Source organism: Cyprinus carpio, unplaced genomic scaffold, assembly GCF_018340385.1.
Source record: "Cyprinus carpio isolate SPL01 unplaced genomic scaffold, ASM1834038v1 S000006503, whole genome shotgun sequence".
Classification (NCBI taxonomy): Eukaryota; Metazoa; Chordata; class Actinopteri; order Cypriniformes; family Cyprinidae; genus Cyprinus; species Cyprinus carpio.
In genome coordinates this window covers 291,092-308,448 of record NW_024879171.1, presented here as the reverse complement: position 1 = coordinate 308,448, position 17,357 = coordinate 291,092, and the positions used below count along the sequence as shown (strand labels likewise).

Here is a 17,357-nt window from a genome sequence, read left to right as displayed (position 1 = left end):
CTTTTGCACTTTTTCCATTTACTGTATCCATTTAGTAGTTGTTAGTTAAAACCCCTTTTTATTACACGTGTGTCTTCCTTGTGTTGATAATACAGTAACCGTAAGGCTTTACAAGTTAACAATATCTCCTAAAAGCTTCCTGTAATTTATGTCATTCTTATTTTTTCAACATTCTTCCATGATTGTTCTTTATTGTCAAGGTGAAATTCCTAGCTGGTGTCCCATGAAATATTATAACCAAAACAAAACATTAATATTTAAGCCAAAAGCCATTGCACTGGTGGTGCTACTTTAAATCTAAAATCACTACATTTAGTGGTGCCCCGTGTGAGGCTATCATAGATGGAAATCACTACACTGAGGCTGTCCTAAACTGGTTAAAGTCTTATCTTTCAGACCATAGGCAGTTTGTTGCACTGGGTAAGTGCAGGTCCAAAGCTGATTTGGTTCAATTTGGTGTTCCCCAGGGATCGATTTTGAGTCCCTTACTATTTAGCATGTATAGAAATGTTAAGTGTTGAATAGAAATGTCCAATTTACTTTATCAAATGCTTTTTCAGCATCAAGTGATACAATTATAGTTTTTTGGGGGGGAGGGCAAGGCTAATTAAGTTAGTAATCTTAATAATAATCAACGGATGTTATCCAAAGCATTCCTGTGTTTAATAAAACCTGCTTAATCATGATAAATTAATATTGGGATGAATTTCTATTTTCGTAGCTAGGGCTTTAGTAAAAGTTTTTAAATTTGTGTTTATTAATGAAACCGGGTGATTTGTTTTGGGGCATTTTGTCTAATGCTTTATGGAGTTCCTCCAGGACAAGATGTGCATTTAATATATTTGCTTGTTCTTTTGATAGTGTTGGTAGTTGTACATCTTTTAAGAAATGATCTATTTCTGTTTTGTCTGGGTTGTGATCAGAAGAGTAAAACTTATGACAAAAGGTTTGAAAACATAATTTCTTGTGGGTTCTGAGTTGTTTCTCCTGATTCAGTAAATATGGATGGGATACTTGCTTTGGCTTTTTTCCCCGCTTTAACTGGTTTGCCTGATATTTACACATTTGATATTGTTGGTAATTAAGTTGTTGGATAATAAACTGTTTTTTGGTTTATGATGCTGTTAAAGTTCTGCTTTAGTATTATTTGCAAACAACACTTTTGCAATATCACACTTAGGACACATTTCTCTGCCTAATAATTCATTTATTATTCTTTCATAATAGTGCATGGTGATTACATTGAACAAGCTCTTTCTCATAAATAAACTCTCCAGTCATGGGAGCCAATTACTACTCTGAATTAATGCATATATGTTATATTTCGGGATGTTTCTTCAACTTTGCTTTTCAAACCAAAAGGGCAAAATTGCTCAGAAAAACGCTAAAAAAATCAGTTTCCACTTGCTAATAAAATATATGAGTCCTATTACCAGTTCCATCATTTCATGTACATTCTAATTATTGCTTGCATGAGAATACATTTTATGTAAAAAGAAAAGAAAAAAAGGCATTTTCCACAAACGAGTAAGAGAAACAACAAAAATCGGTGTGAATCCATATGTACTGTATGCACATGGTGTGCTATGTAAACTAAATATGTTTTTGCATGCAAATATTTTATTGTCCTGTTAACTGTCATCTCAAGTTGTGAGGATACTGTATATGCAGATAGATAGATCCTTTCTTGTTTCCAACTTGTTCTTCTCTCTTCTTGCCCATCACTTCATCTTCATGTGTGTTTACAGCTTCAGACGTCTTAGAAAAATAATGAAAAACAATTACTTCAGATGTTTCTGTGGAGTTCAGCAGGTGAAAATTGTGTCTCATTAGTGAGTTATTTGATTCACTCTACATGGGCAGCAACTCATATTTAATGATATTGAAGACTTGACTAACTATTGATTTCATTAAAAACGTGAAATAATTTGATTGAAACTTTTATCAATACTTTTTGGTATAGACTTATTTTCCTTTGTTTTACTCAATTTATCTTTTTTAATTATTATTTTGCTTTCAATTATCTCATGCTGATTATTAAAAAACACATTGCGTACCTTTTCAGGCACTCTAGACTCAAATGAACTTTGTCCACTTACTAAATAGAAAATACACTATTGTTGGCATTTTGTGCAAAATCAGTTTCTTTGTTAGTTCTGAAGATTTTCTTCACATCATTGGACAACATGTATTTTAATATGTATTTTATCAATAATTAAACTTTTAACTCCTCTCTATCAATGTCATATATACTGTATCTATGTTGATTGTAGACAGCAGAGTGTGAACAAGACTTTTATTTTGGTCTGGCGAGGTGACGTCATAAGGACGCGTCGCGCTCCTGCAGCTGGTCTTGAAAAAGGTACGTTAGTGTGTGTTGTGTTTGTTTTTTAACATTCAATGTTTCAATCTTTTCAAACGTTCAACCAATTATGTATTTTTACAAGCGATGCAGAACGAATTATTTGTTATTGAATGTAGCATCGTAGTGCTTTATTCTGTCACATTATTATTCATTATTATTATTATTATTATTATTATTATTATTATTATTATTATTATTATTATGAGTAATGCCCATGCACACGTGAGATACAGAAAACCTGCGTTTCATTTCGCTCTGTATATAGTGAATTAGTTTATTATGAACACCAAATAAGTCACTGGCATGATGGAGAATCGGAGCTTTTCGAAACTGAATCAATTAATACGCAAAATGATTCACTTCTTCTGTTCATAATGGCACACTTGTTTACTGCCCAGTACACAATGTATGCTGCCTACTATTGTTTAATAATAGTGTGTTAAACATTATACAATAAGCTACATGTTTCAGTGTAGGATGTTTTCTTTTTTTATTAAATCTTAAAATAACAAACAACCATTGACATCTTTCCATTGTTAAACATTAACAATAAACCCCAAATAGCACTGAATAAACACAATAATAATACAATATAACAAAAATAAATTACCTTTGTATAAAAACACTGAATTTAACAATGTTATAGTCAAAGGTAGGATTTAGCAATAGTACAACTGTAAAAAAAATAAAAAAAATTCCTGAGATTCTATATCTTTCAGGTAGAAAGTATACGCATTACTGTCCAAATGAAGTCTCATTCTAAGAAATGCATTGCATGGATAAATGTCATTGCTTGTTTTGAAGTGTACCGATTTCATTTTAGGTAGCAAAGGAAACGACAGGTATCTAGTTCTAACTTTGATAGTGTCAGCTTTTGAGAACATCTCAGATAAAACCGTTCTTTTAAGAGGAAGAGGAAAATATTCTTTTGTAATTAACAATTTTTTGAGTGTTAGTTAATCAGGGGTGCATTTCCCAAAAGCAACTGTGGCTGCAAGTTTCATTGATCTCTTTTGGGACGTGCACCGCAGGTTGATTTAAGGCCATTAATTATCACTCGGACTCACTCCCTTATCAGTGTGCTAACTACTGAACTAGGGAGCGGAATGAGACGCACCCAGAGATGTAGTTTGCATTTAGTTTTTCTTTTCCTGCTAATTATTCTCATCTTAAACACACAGATAAACTCCTGTGAAGTGACTGAGATCCACATGGCACTTATAAAGATGGAGTTTATTAAAGAGGAGAGTGAAGACATGAAGATTGAAGAAGCTTTAAAAGTCAAACATGAAGATACTGAGGAACAAACAGGTTGGTTATATGTGATCTGTGATAAAATGTCCAAATTGACATTGAAAAATGCCTTTTATTTGGAGAGTGGTTTTATTTGTCACACATTCAATAACTAAATATAATAGCTTAATTATTTTGTGTAACATTAAACCCAAATCTATCTCTGAATTAGAAACTCTGAAAAACAAGTTCTATCAATTAATTATTCTAACAAAAACAGATGTGAGTGATCAACTTTACATTTGTTGTCTATATTTTTTCTTCTCATCCTCAAAAATGCTCATTGTAATAAAGGGCATTTTTTTTCTCTAAACTTATAATTTCAATCATGACAACTCTGAAGATTTTAGCATGGTGATGGATATGACAGTGTCAGTGTATTTGGTCTTGGTGGAATAGATCTGCTGCTGCTGCTGTTGGTAATTGCCGTAGTTGTAGATTATTGATACTGCAGCAAGCAAATACAGGAACTCGCTACTGTCAATGCATACGGCGATACAGAGCTGTGAGTATTTAAGACATACTGCTGCTGCACAAATAGCATATCAAATAACCCATAGCAGATCTATACAGGTGGAGCTGGGGAAGGTGGAGGGTTTAAGAGGAACTCTGGAGGAATCTCAAGTGAATACTAGCCAGCCATATAATACAAGACAGGAAGCTCACTGGCTGCATATGCAGCATGAACCAATCAACTTGTGCCAAGTCGTTTAACTCTCTGAATATCATCAGTTACATTAACAACCCGTCAGCATGCGCCATCTAGAGTTTCATGACTGAACTATATATTATAATTTCTGCATAGGTGATTTGAAAATATTGGCAGAAATCTAATATCATTCATCCTTATTCAATATTACAGTTAATAGCTCCACCCTACGGAAGTTGGCTGTTTTAGATTTTTTACACCAAAACTTGGTTAACATAATGGCAAGATAATTGAAGAAGATGGGGTTTTGATATGTTGATAAATTAATAGTGAAAAATCGGATTCAGAATTGATCTGTATGATTGGTCAAGGAGGTGAATCACGTGGATGTGATTATTGTCATTGTCACAGTGCCACCAACAGGTAGCCGGAACTGTGACTTTAAAATAGTCCTTCTTTTTACCCACTTCAACCTTTCACACGCGGGTTTAAAATATTCTTCCCCAGGCCCTCAGGCTTTTTTAGGTGCTCACCATTTCAGAATGTATCGCCTTATTGTTTCCATGCCGACGCGTTATGCTTGTCACGTGACACAGTCACAATTGTGCTGTATGACAGTTGTATCACTTTTATTTTACTTCTTTTATGAAAAATATTCACATACGTGTTCACTATATCATGAAATATCTTTTCAAATTTTATCTAAAAAATATCTTTACATTTTCAATATGTTTAAGTAATTGTATTTATTAGTTTAAACACTTTTATAATAATCTATGTTAGTTGATGTATCACCGCCATGTTTGCACTGAATCTGAGGATTTACAACACGCAAATTTATCTCCTCCTCCTGAAAGACGTCAAAGTAAGTCTCCAGAGAACTGGGAGAAGAGCAGAGTAAATGTGTGTGTGTGTGTGTGTGTATATATATATATATATATATATATTTGTGCCACTTGAAAGTTTGTGAACCCCTTCCAGAATCTCTGAAAATCTGAGTAATTTTAACAAAGTAAGAGAGATCATACAAAATGCATGTTATTTTTATTTTTTATTTCGTACTGTCCCGAGTAAGATATTTTACATAAAAGATGTTTAAATTTAGTCCACAAGACATTCACTGATGCTCCTGAATGAAACTCCATACATTTTGAAAAGGGTAAAGATTTTGTAGATTATTTTTTTTTTTTTTTTTTATCATTTAGTACTGCCCTTCGGAAGCAACAGAAGATACTTGCTTGTTTCCCAGAAAACAAATGAGATTAGATGTCTTTATTGTGGAAATTCATCTTCGGCCCCACTAAAACATATAGGACTGCCACAAATACCCTTGACTTCACAGTCCAATACAACAGACACACAAAACATACAGTACAAGAACGTCTTGCCCCAAGGATTACAGACACGAGACATAAAAACAATATATAGAAATTAGGCCATAAATAATATTAATAAATAGATAACAGCTGTTAGTTACATAATATATCTAGACCTGATTATAAATGTAAAAGTAATGGCAGATGGTATAAAAGATTTCTTGAAAAGACTTCTTGTTGCCCTGTATCGTCTGCCTGAAGGAAGTTTTTCAAATTCATGTTGGAGACGTGGGTGGAGTCCTGAACTATTTGTGAGGCTTTTCTCCTGGTCTGGTTTGTATACAGTTCCACCAGCTGCCTCTGGGGGTCCAATATGATTTTACTGGCTATATTAATAATTTTTGTGATCTTACTTTTGCTTCTAGCCCCCAGATTCCCATACCAGGTGATGTTATAGGAAATCATACTTTCCAGCAAACTAATGTAAACCATCCTCAGGATTCCCTTACTCACATTAAAACTATTCAGTTTCCTCAAAAGAAACAATCTTTGGCTTGCCTTCTTATAGATATAGTCTGTGTGCTCAAGTAAATTTAAACTACAATATAGGATAAATCCCTAGGTATTTAAAACCATTTACAATCTCTACTTAAACTAAAATTACTTTCACAAATCTGCATTTCACATATATACATAGAAAACAATGCAGGTGATAACACACAGCCTTGGGGGACTCCAGTGTTCAGAATAACCTCATCAGACATGGTATCCTGTACAGAGACTTTATGAGGATGGTCAGCTAAGAAGTCCTTGATCCATAACACAAGGTGCCATTGGCATCCATTTTTAAACGCCGATCTAATACAATGTAAATCCTGACAGTATTAAAAGCTGAACTAAAATCAGTAAATAAAATTCTAGCAAAAGCACCAGGATGCCGAATGTGCTTGCTAATCACATGCAGTAGAGTTAATGTAGCATCCTCAGTGCCTCTCTGTGCCTTATATGCAAACTGCAGTTGGTCAGACAAATGGGAATTTGGCAGACGCCCTAACACAACCCTTTCCATGCATTTACATAGAATGCTGGTGAGGGCAATAGGTCTGAAGCTATTAGGTGATACAGGGTTGCAGTTTTAAGGCACAGGGATAATTGTGGTTCTCTTCCAAGAAAATGGGATAGTGTGTGTGTCAAGCAAGATCTGAAATAGTCTAGTAAAACATCTTTAAGTTGGTAAATGCACCTTGCTATGGCCCTCCCTCTAAGACCATCTGGGCCAGGTGCTTTATGAGGGTGTACCCTAGCAAGACAACCAGCTATCTCCTCCTCTGTAAGAGTGATGGTATTCCAGACGTGGCTACACACTTGGTCAGCCGTAACTACATGTCTGGTTTTGTCAAACCTACTATAAAACTGATTTAATTCATTTGCAAATAAACCAATATTTGTGGGTAGGCAATGTTGCTTCTGGGTCTCTCTACCCATCATATCATTTAGACTGCGCCATGCTTTACGAGCATCCCCAGTGACAAACTGTCTCTCCATTTTATCTCTATATTGTTGCCTGGACTTTCTAATAATCGCTCTTGAGTTCTCGTCTTTTGTCTTTAAAGAGCAACATATTACCTTGAGCAAAAGCAGCCCTTTTCTCACTTAGACATTTCTCCATTTCATGTGAAACCCAAACCTTTTTAATAGGGTATATTTTAACAGTTTTTGTTGGTACAACATTATTCTCACAGAAATAATGTCAGATGTTATTGTTTCTGTTAACTAATTTGTGCTTACACAGTTACAGTGGGGCTCGAAAGTTTGGGCACCCCTTGCAGAATGTGTGAAAATGTGAATAATTGTCAAATAATAAGAGAGATCATACTAAATGCATGTTATTTTTTATTAAGTACTGTCCTGAGTAAGATATTGTACATAAAAGATGTTAACATTTAGTCCACAAGACAAAAAGATTGAAAAAGATTTTTTGAAAATTATTCACATTTTCACAGATTCTGCAAGGGGGCCAAACTTTCGAGCCCAACTGTATCAAAGAAAATGTCCCAGTTCATGTCATCAAAGCAGTCTCTCTTTACAGACCTCAGACCACAGCATCACTTCTCTTACAGTAGGCTTCTCTTGTTTGAGTTTAGCTTTGTATGTGGGCAGCAGATGAATAATGTTATGGTCTGACTTACCCAGTGGTGGGCGGGGCACTGCCTTATAAGCATTTGGTACAGGTCCTTCTCAAAAAATTAGCATATTGTGAAAAAGTTCATTATTTTCCATAATGTAATGATAAAAATTAAACTTTCATATATTTTAGATTCATTGCACACCAACTGAAATATTTCAGGTCTTTTATTGTTTTTAATACTGATGATTTTTGGCATACAGCTCATGAAAACCCAAAATTCCTATCTCAAAAAATTAGCATATTTCATCCGACCAATAAAAGAAAAGTGTTTTTAATACAAAAAAAGCCAACCTTCAAATAATTATGTCCAGTTATGCACTCAATACTTGGTCGGGAATCCTTTTGCAGAAATGACTGCTTCAATGCGGCGTGGCATGGAGGCAATCAGCCTGTGGCACTGCTGAGGTGTTATGGAGGCCCAGGATGCTTCGATAGCGGCCTTAAGCTCATCCAGAGTGTTGGGTCTTGCGTCTCTCAACTTTCTCTTCACAATATCCCACAGATTCTCTATGGGGTTCAGGTCAGGAGAGTTGGCAGGCCAATTGAGCACAGTAATACCATGGTCAGTAAACCATTTACCAGTGGTTTTGGAACTTGAGCAGGTGCCAGGTCGTGCTGAAAAACGAAATCTTCATCTCCATAAAGCTTTTCAGCAGATGGAAGCATGAAGTGCTCCAAAATCTCCTGATAGCTAGATGCATTGACCCTGCCCTTGATAAAACACAGTGGACCAACACCAGCAGCTGACATGGCACCCCAGACCATCACTGACTGTGGGTACTTGACACTGGACTTCAGGCATTTTGGCATTTCCTTCTCCCCAGTCTTCCTCCAGACTCTGGCACCTTGATTTCTGAATGACATGCAAAATTAGCTTTCATCTGAAAAAAGTACTTTGGACCACTGAGCAAAAGTCCAGTGCTGCTTCTCTGTAGCCCAGGTCAGGCGCTTCTGCCGCTGTTTCTGGTTCAAAAGCACACGCCTGTGCACGGTGGCTCTGGATGTTTCTACTCCAGACTCAGTCCACTGCTTCCGCAGGTCCCGCAAGGTCTGGAATCGGTCCTTGTCCACAATCTTCCTCAGGGTCCGGTCACCTCTTCTCGTTGTGCAGCGTTTTTTGCCACACTTTTTCCTTCCCACAGACTTCCCACTGAGGTGCCTTGATACAGCACTCTGGGAACAGCCTATTCGTTCAGAAATTTCTTTCTGTGTCTTACCCTCTCGCTTGAGGGTGTCAATGATGGCCTTCTTGACAGCAGTCAGGTCGGCAGTCTTACCCATGATTGCGGTTTTGAGTAATGAACCAGGCTGGGAGTTTTTAAAAGCCTCAGGAATCTTTTGCAGGTGTTTAGAGTTAATTAGTTGATTCAGATGATTAGGTTTATAGCTTGTTTAGAGAACCTTTTCATGATATGCTAATTTTTTGAGATAGGAATTTTGGGTTTTCATGAGCTGTATGCCAAAATCATCAGTATTAAAACAAATAAAAGACCTGAAATATTTCAGTTGGTGTGCAATGAATCTAAAATATATGAAAGTTTAATTTTTATCATTACATTATGGAAAATAATGAACTTTTTCACAATATGCTAATTTTTTGAGAAGGACCTGTATATAACCATAACACTGATCCAGAGTCCGTGAAAGCTGTGTGGGACAGTTTATATTTTGTTGTAGCGTTGGTAAATGACTGGAAAGTTTGCAGTTATTAAAATCCACAAGTATGAAGACTGGTTGGTCCACAGAGTGTGAGAATGCATTGTTAAAACTCTCACTTATCCTACCAGTAGATTCCTTGTATTTAGGTAATCTGTCCGAATTCCCTTGGAAGATAGAACGGTCTAAATGATACAGAAAGCAACTCATAGTGTGGGGTGCACACTTTCTCATGAATGCACAGTTGTCTTGCCCATTTACTGTCAACAAAGATACACATACCTCCCCCGATCGATTTGTTTGATTGGTGTTTGTCTCGGTCAGCTCTTATCGTGATGTAACCAGGAAGAGCAACTTCAGTCTCGTCTTTGAGCCATGTCTCCGTTAGACAGATCAGGTTACTCATTTTAAAGTCATTCTTGACTTTTACCCGGCCATCAGTTCATCCATTTTATTATTAAGCAATCACACATTTGACAGCGTTATCATGGGAAACGCGCACCTCACTTCCGAAGCCTCACCCAAATACCCCATCTTGCACCCCTTTTTTCAACTTCTTCGCTTTAAAGTTAGGTTTAAGTGTGATTTCGGGGCAATCATGCGTTAAATCAAGTACAATTTACCTTGATCTTCAAATTTAAAAAGTTTTCACCCCCAGCTCTTAATGCGTCTTATTTCCTTCAGGAGCATCAGTGAATGTTTTAACCATTTTTTAATAGTTTTTGAGTCCCTCAGTTGTCCTCAGTGTGAAAAGATGGATCTCAAAATCATACAGTCACTGCTGGAAAGGGTTCAGATATGCAGAAGATGCTGGAAAACTGAAGAATCTGCAGGACCTGAAGGATTTGTCTGAAGAACAGTGCTGTTTAACTGTTCAGGACAAACAATGGAATCATGAACAACCATCACAAAAACATGGATCATCTAGGTAACCACACATAGTATTAAGAACCATGGGTTCACAAACTTTTGAATGGGGTTATTTTAATAATTTCAGATATTTTTTTGACTTGTTAAATTTACTCACACTTTTACAGATTCTGCAAGGGGTATGTGTATATATATATAAATATATATATATATACTCAATATAATATGAGTTTGGTTCTTTACCAAAAAAGTGGCAAGATGAAAACCACAATTTTCTGTTTCAAAAATTCAAATCCAGGTTTTGTTTTTCAAAGATTTGCTACAATTTTTTTTTCTCAAAATGCAATAAATTCATAGAATCAATATAAAAGTTATTTTTCATATTGAAACTGATGAAAATACACAAAATAGTAAGTTGATCCACATATGACAGTCTCTGAATTTGGTCAATATAATCTTATAATCTTATAATATAGTGCTCCTGTAGCTCAAGTGGTAGACCATTGTGCTAACAAGCGCAAGGTTGGGGGTTCGATTCCCCGGGAACACATGATAGGTAAAAATTGATAGACTGAATGGCACTGTAAGTCCCTTTGGATAAAAGCGTCTGCTAAATGCATAAATTTAATTTAATTTAATATAATCTTAGGCACTGGACTAAAAATACATTCAATCAGTCATCGCTTCCAAGAATTCAACAGGTCATCTTGTTAATGCTATAAATTAATTACAGCAATAAAATAAAATTTCATCATGAACAAGAACATTAACAACATCACATTAGACCACAGAAATTTCAAAATGACATTTCCATTCAAGTTTAGTTGACTAGTGCTATGTGCTGTATTAACAAAAACATAAATGGCATTAATAAAAACACTAACACTGACTAGCTACGCAATATCGCGTTCATAATCAAATGTGATTCATCTAATGAACACAATATAGCGTAGCTTGTCAGTGATCTATGGCTCTGTGTATTAAATGCATCTGAATAATTTCCATCTGAATGCACGTGATGGAGATTTACCAGTACTATTAATCACAGACCCGGCTTTACTGACGAGATGCGCATGACAGTCACATGCGATTTATCATGCTGCCCTTGTTTGTTAATGACAAAGTACAAAGTAGATGAAGAAAACTAGGATGCCGGTGGGTATTTACATATCTGGAACCCTGCTTGAACCTATCATCTCTGCTCACAGCTATATTCTTGGTTTTGATGCTTTAAACGTCTAAATGTTTTGATGTCTATTGATTTATGACATTAAACTGGGGTTAACATATGTGACCCTGGACCACAAAACCAGTCTTAAGTGTCAGTTTTTCAAAATCAACTAAATAAATAAGCTTTCCATTGATGTTTGTTTTATTAGGATCGGACGATATTTGGTCGAGATACAACAATTTGAAAATCTGGAATCTGAGTGTGCAAAAAAATCTAAATACTGAGAAAATCGCCTTTGAAGTTGTCCAAATGAATTCTTAGCAATGCATATTACATCAAAAATTGAGTTTTGATATTATTTATGGTAGGAAATTTACAAAATATCTTCATGTAACATGATCTTTACTTAAAGGGATATCCCTTTAATAACCAGTCCCTTTAATAACCTAATGATTTTTGGCACAAAAGAAAAATCGATAATTTGGACCCATACAATGTTTTTTTGGCTATTGCTTAAAATATACCCCAGTGACTTATGACTGGTTTTGTGGTCCAGGGTCACATATTTCTTTTCTTTTTTTTGCAGACCTGGTGGCACTGAATGAAACCGAAGAGAAAGATCTGCATGAGAAACATCATGACTTCACAACTGGAGAAAAATCTTTCAATTGCTCAGAGACGGAAAAGACTTCCTCTCAGAAAAGAGCTGGGAAGACTGGAACTAGAAAATGTTTCACCTGCCAACAATGTGGAAAGTGTTTAAGCAAAAAAGATAACCTTAAAATCCATATGAGAGTTCACACTGGAGAGAAGCCTTACATGTGCCATCAGTGTGGAAAGAGCTTCCCACGAAACGCCAGTCTAGAGATTCACATGAGAACTCACACCGGAGAGAAGCCTCATATCTGCCCTCTCTGTGGAATGGGCTTCACGTATAAAGGAACGCTTTACATCCACATGAGAGTTCACACTGGAGAGAAGCCATTTGAATGTGGTCAGTGTGGGAAGCGTTTCCCACATAAAGCAACCTTTGATATTCACATGAGAATTCACACCGGAGAGAAGCCATACACCTGCCAGCTCTGTGGAAAAACTGTGAATCGGAAAGGAAGTCTTGTAGTTCACATGAGAGTTCACACCGGAGAGAAGCCTTACACCTGCCAACTGTGTGGAAAAACTATGACTCAGAAAGGAAATCTTATAGCTCACATGAAAGTTCACACTGGAGAGAAGCCTTACACCTGTAATCAGTGTGAAAAAGGATTTGCACGTAAAGAATTTCTTCGTAAGCACATAGAGATTCACTCAAGAGAGAGCTGCTTAATATGCCATCAGTGTGGAAGGAGATTCACAGACAGGGAACAGTTAAAGAAGCACGTAATAACTCATATCGGACAGAAGCCATTCATGTGTCATCACTGTGGAAAGAGTTGCTCAAGAAAAGCAAACCTCGAGACTCACATGAGAATTCACACTGGAGAGAAACCCTTCACATGCAAACAGTGTGGAAAGAGTTTCAGACAGAGAACAGCTCTTCAGATTCACAAGAGAGTTCACACCAAAGAGAGGCCTTCTCACGCATCTTCAGTGCGAGTTTCACATGTCAAATAGATCTGAAAAGTAAGAAATTGGCGTGTTCTAAGAGATTTAGAAAAAGGAGCGATTTCAAAACTCATCTGTGCACTCAGTCTGGAGAAAGTGTGGGTCTTTGAAAAGCCTGTCATAGCATTAAATTCACTTTCAACAACTTTAACCTCTTAAGACCCTCTGGCCTCATATGAGGACATTATATTTCTGTGAATTCCTCTGAGAGTGTTCATGCCACAGTTTTAAGTCTGGATGTCCTGTACAGAGCACATTCAGGGCTTTTCAGAGATACCAAATGATTGGATGTTTCACATGACCACTCCCTCTCCTTGGTTATCAGAAATGTCTGAAATTAATTTAGTGACACTCTTATGGACATCAACATCTCAGGAAAATGTTATGGGGTTTCAAATCAAAATATGACTTTGTTACAAAACAAAAAAACTTTGTTACAAAACATTTCATACATTTCCTCACATGAGGACACCGGGACTAAAAGCATGTTTATTACACATTTTAGGAGACATAACAACTGAATAGAGAAAGAAATGATATTTCAATATTCTATGAAATATTATATATTATTATGAAAATCTTGTCAATTATTACTCCCATTATTACACTTCTTTTTTCATTACATGTTGCCCCAAAAACATTAATATGCAAATTAAATTTAGTTTATAGATACATTGTATATAATGAGAAAACCCATTTATGGACATTTTACACACATTTTGCAGAAAGAAAAATGGTATATTGAATCATTCTGTTATAACATAGTTGAGAATCATCTTTATACAAAGAAAAAATGTATTGGTGATTTAAATAATCAATTGTTTTGCCTATGCATCTTCATTCATGTCCTTCCATTTTTTTAAAGGAATTGAGTCCCGATGTCCTCTACCGAATAAAATATATATATTTTAAAAACATTTTGTACATTATTTTTAATGCTCTTAACAATGTAAAGACACAGAGAAAAATTATTTTTTCCTAAAACTTTTTTCTCGGGTCTTAAGAGGTTAAGTTCATAAAAACGCCTAAATGTTATAAATGGTGGGGGAAAGTCTTAAAACCGCTGACATTTTTGAAGCACAATCATAGGAGATGCTTGAAAAGGCAAAACTGTTTTTGATTGGCTGGAGATTTTTCTTTATCATTTTAAATGCAATAAATATTCAGTAAACATTTGATGGATTAACTCTACTTCCCATCAGAATAAAATGTTTGAAAGCACAATTAATTTTGTCTGGAGGAGCATTGGGATGATGGGGTTGACGGCCCTACTGAAGTCCACGAACAGGATCCTCACATAAGTCACTGGTCTTGCCAGATGTTGTAGAATATAATGTGGTGTTGTAACAAAGAAACATGCATTTTCTGTAAAACTGCTTTGAAACACCATGTACTGTGAAAAGCCTTATATAAATAAATGTGAACGATACCGAGTTGAATTGAAAGAGCCATTGCATTGTCATGGACAGAGTGACAGTACAGCCACAGGAGAAACTGCATTATTTGCCCAATTGGAGGTGCCATATCTCAGATGTCTTTGAGGGCGTGTTAACAGTTCCACTGGGACCTTATTGTCAGTGCATTTGACAGTCACCATGCAAATTGTCAGACATTCCTACTGAAGCATTTTTTAGTTATGGACCCGTAACTTCGACAGATATGACAATACAGTAACAGGAGAAATTGCATAAATGGCCCAGTTTGAGGTGCTATATCTCAGCTGCCTTTGAGGGTGCATTAAATGTTATACTGGGGCCTTTTTCCAAGGCATTGCACTGTTACCATGCAAATTTTCAGACATTTATACTGTAGCAGTTTTAAGATATGGACCTATGACTTTGAAGTATATTACAGTAGACTAAAGGGTTTTCTGTCGCTGACCAAGGTGCTGAATAACCTTTGGACTTGTAGAACTGAAAATAGGATTTACCAAAATAATTAATTTATCTTCCAGATTTATTAAGTGTTGATTTGATGAACTGAAAATACATTTGTTGTCCAGCATGAAGCAAAGTAATTTTTCTTCATGGTTCTCTGAGGTTTTGTTATATTACTTTATCCTACATGACAATTTTACAAAATCTTTTACGTGACAATACAATTGAAAGAACCATTGCAGTGTTGGCCCATTTGGGGGTGCTATTTCTCAGCTGCCTTAAAAAAAAAAATCTGTCCATGGTGCTGAAACATCTATAATGATTTGATTTGAAGAACGTCAAGGTTAAGTATAGTAACCCTCGTTCCCTGAAGGAGGGAACGGAGACGTCACATCGGATGACCGACGAAATTGGGATCTCGCTAAAGAGACCAGTCCATTCTGAGTGTAACTAAACAAGCCAATGCACATTGCCATGCGATTATTGCATCATCACAGCATGAGTATAAGAGGCAGCAGGTGCATCGCATTCATTCATGCTTTCGCTGAAAAGCCGAGCCGGTAATCCGGCAGCTCAGCGGTGGTACAGCAACTGTGGCGACGGGACGTGACGTCTCCGTTCCCTCCTTCAGGAAACGAGGGTTACCATACATAACCGAGACGTTCCCTTTCAGTCACTCACTCTCGATCGCACTTGGATAACACTGGGAAACCATTTGGAAGAGGCACACTGTGGTGTCAACTTCTCCCAGAGGGCATTAAGTGACATTTACTCAAGTGGAGTAACCCTGAGGGGCACTACTGCACATGGAAGTCTCCAGGATGGCTCATGGCTGCATCATGTAGAGACGGCAGAGTGTGGTCTGCCAGGGGAATCATGGTCTTAGTGGGTGTTACCGTGGAGATACACGTATGGGATCCCAACCGGGTCACTCATATGGGCACTAGCCTCACACCAGATTTCAGGAATTCATTGGTTGAAAGGCCTGGTGCTGGACGGTCTGCCATGTCTGGCCGCCGGAGTGTTGGTGGACTCAACAGGATCTGCCTGGTTAGGGGACTCTCTAGAGAACTAGGAGTCTCGGACGCCGCAAGCCGACTCTGAACTACCCATGGGGCAGCGTGGTGGAACACAGGGACTCGACCCGGGGCCTGTGACAGCAAAGGGTGGCGTCTGGGTGTGAAGTGTAACACTCACCTGATTCCCCCGTGTGCGGGAGAAGAGACAGGCTCCCGTCTTGGGGCTTGTGACAGCCCGTCTTGTGATGACCTGAAGCGGGGACTTGAATGCTACAGCCCGTACCTGGTTCCATGAATGGGCAGGAGGAGTGCTCTTGGGTGACCTACCCACTGGCGAGATAGGAGGAGGAGGGAAGTACCCCTGTGGTGCACAGTTCACAACTCTCCTCCCCTTGAGACCCAGAGACTGAGGAAACCACTCTTTTATTGAAGTTTTGGGTACCGCTGGCTGCTGGGCCAGCGGCGGAACAAAAAGAAACAATGGATTCTCCGGGGAGGGAGTGATGCGGTCACCATCTCCGGATGAGCAGTCTCGTCCATCTCTGGGTTGCCTGTCTCAGGGCCTCTTGCACTTGCGCTTGCATCCAGGCTTGGCGGAGATCTGGACATCCTGCCTGCCACCAGTTCCATGACACTGCTGTGCGGGAGTGGCCGCAGGGGGGCGCCCTCGGCGACAAGCAGGCTGAGGGGGTTGCAGCCGGAACGGAAGCAGCAGGTTTCCTCCGGCGCAGGATGTGCTTAATTGCCTCAGTCTGCTTCTGTGCGGCTAAGAACTGCTGGGCGAAGCTCTCAACTGCGTTGCCGAAGAGGCCAGTCTGGGACACGGGAGCATTCAAGAACTGTATCTTATCCTGCTCTCTCATGTTGGCCAGACACAGCCAGAGATGGCGCTCCTGGACCACCAATGTGGACATACACCCTCTTCTCCTCCCAGGTCATATGTTGTAAAAAGTCATTGAAAATGTTATTCATCTCGGGCTCGCCGATTGCACTGCAGTGATGTTTAGCTGACCTGGCACATGCTGCTGATGAACATCTAGGCCCCATAGCTCATGGCTCCCTCATTATTTCCTTCTGCTTCTGTTTTCCAATGTATGACTTCCCAACCATTCTTCTTTTCTTGTTGATGACTTTCTTCCAGCTCTCAGTCTTTTCCTTGGAGGTGCGTCTTCCTCAGCATCTGAGCACGAATTCTCTGCATCCAGGTCCTCTTCAAAATACACACACAAACCAAACGTGAATGAATGAGTTACATCTTTATAAAAGAATTCCTAAAAGAATCTGGAGATGTCCTGTCAGACCTGTTGGTTACCGTTGATAAAGCACTAATTTTCTGAGATTTAAACATTCA

At 37.9% G+C, this 17,357-nt stretch overlaps 1 protein-coding gene across 4 annotated transcripts in view; it reads left to right on the top strand.

The window, feature by feature from the left end:
• The first annotated feature begins 2,254 nt into the window (after positions 1–2,254).
• LOC109072976 (gastrula zinc finger protein xLCGF3.1-like) overlaps positions 2,255–17,357 on the top strand; it is a 31,660-nt gene continuing 16,557 nt past the window's right edge. For 2 of the 4 annotated variants that reach the window (XR_006159355.1, XR_006159354.1), the window contains exons 1-3: positions 2,255–2,362; positions 3,547–3,676; positions 12,095–13,128. Coding sequence is in view for 1 of the 4 variants with exons in the window: in XM_019089168.2 (XP_018944713.2) it covers positions 3,577–3,676; positions 12,095–13,119 (1,125 nt within the window). In the remaining 3 variants the exon portion in view is untranslated. Of the gene's footprint in view, positions 2,363–3,546; positions 3,677–12,094; positions 13,381–17,357 lie in introns of those variants that run through there. The other 2 variants (XM_019089168.2, XR_006159357.1) reach the window with 2 other exon arrangements.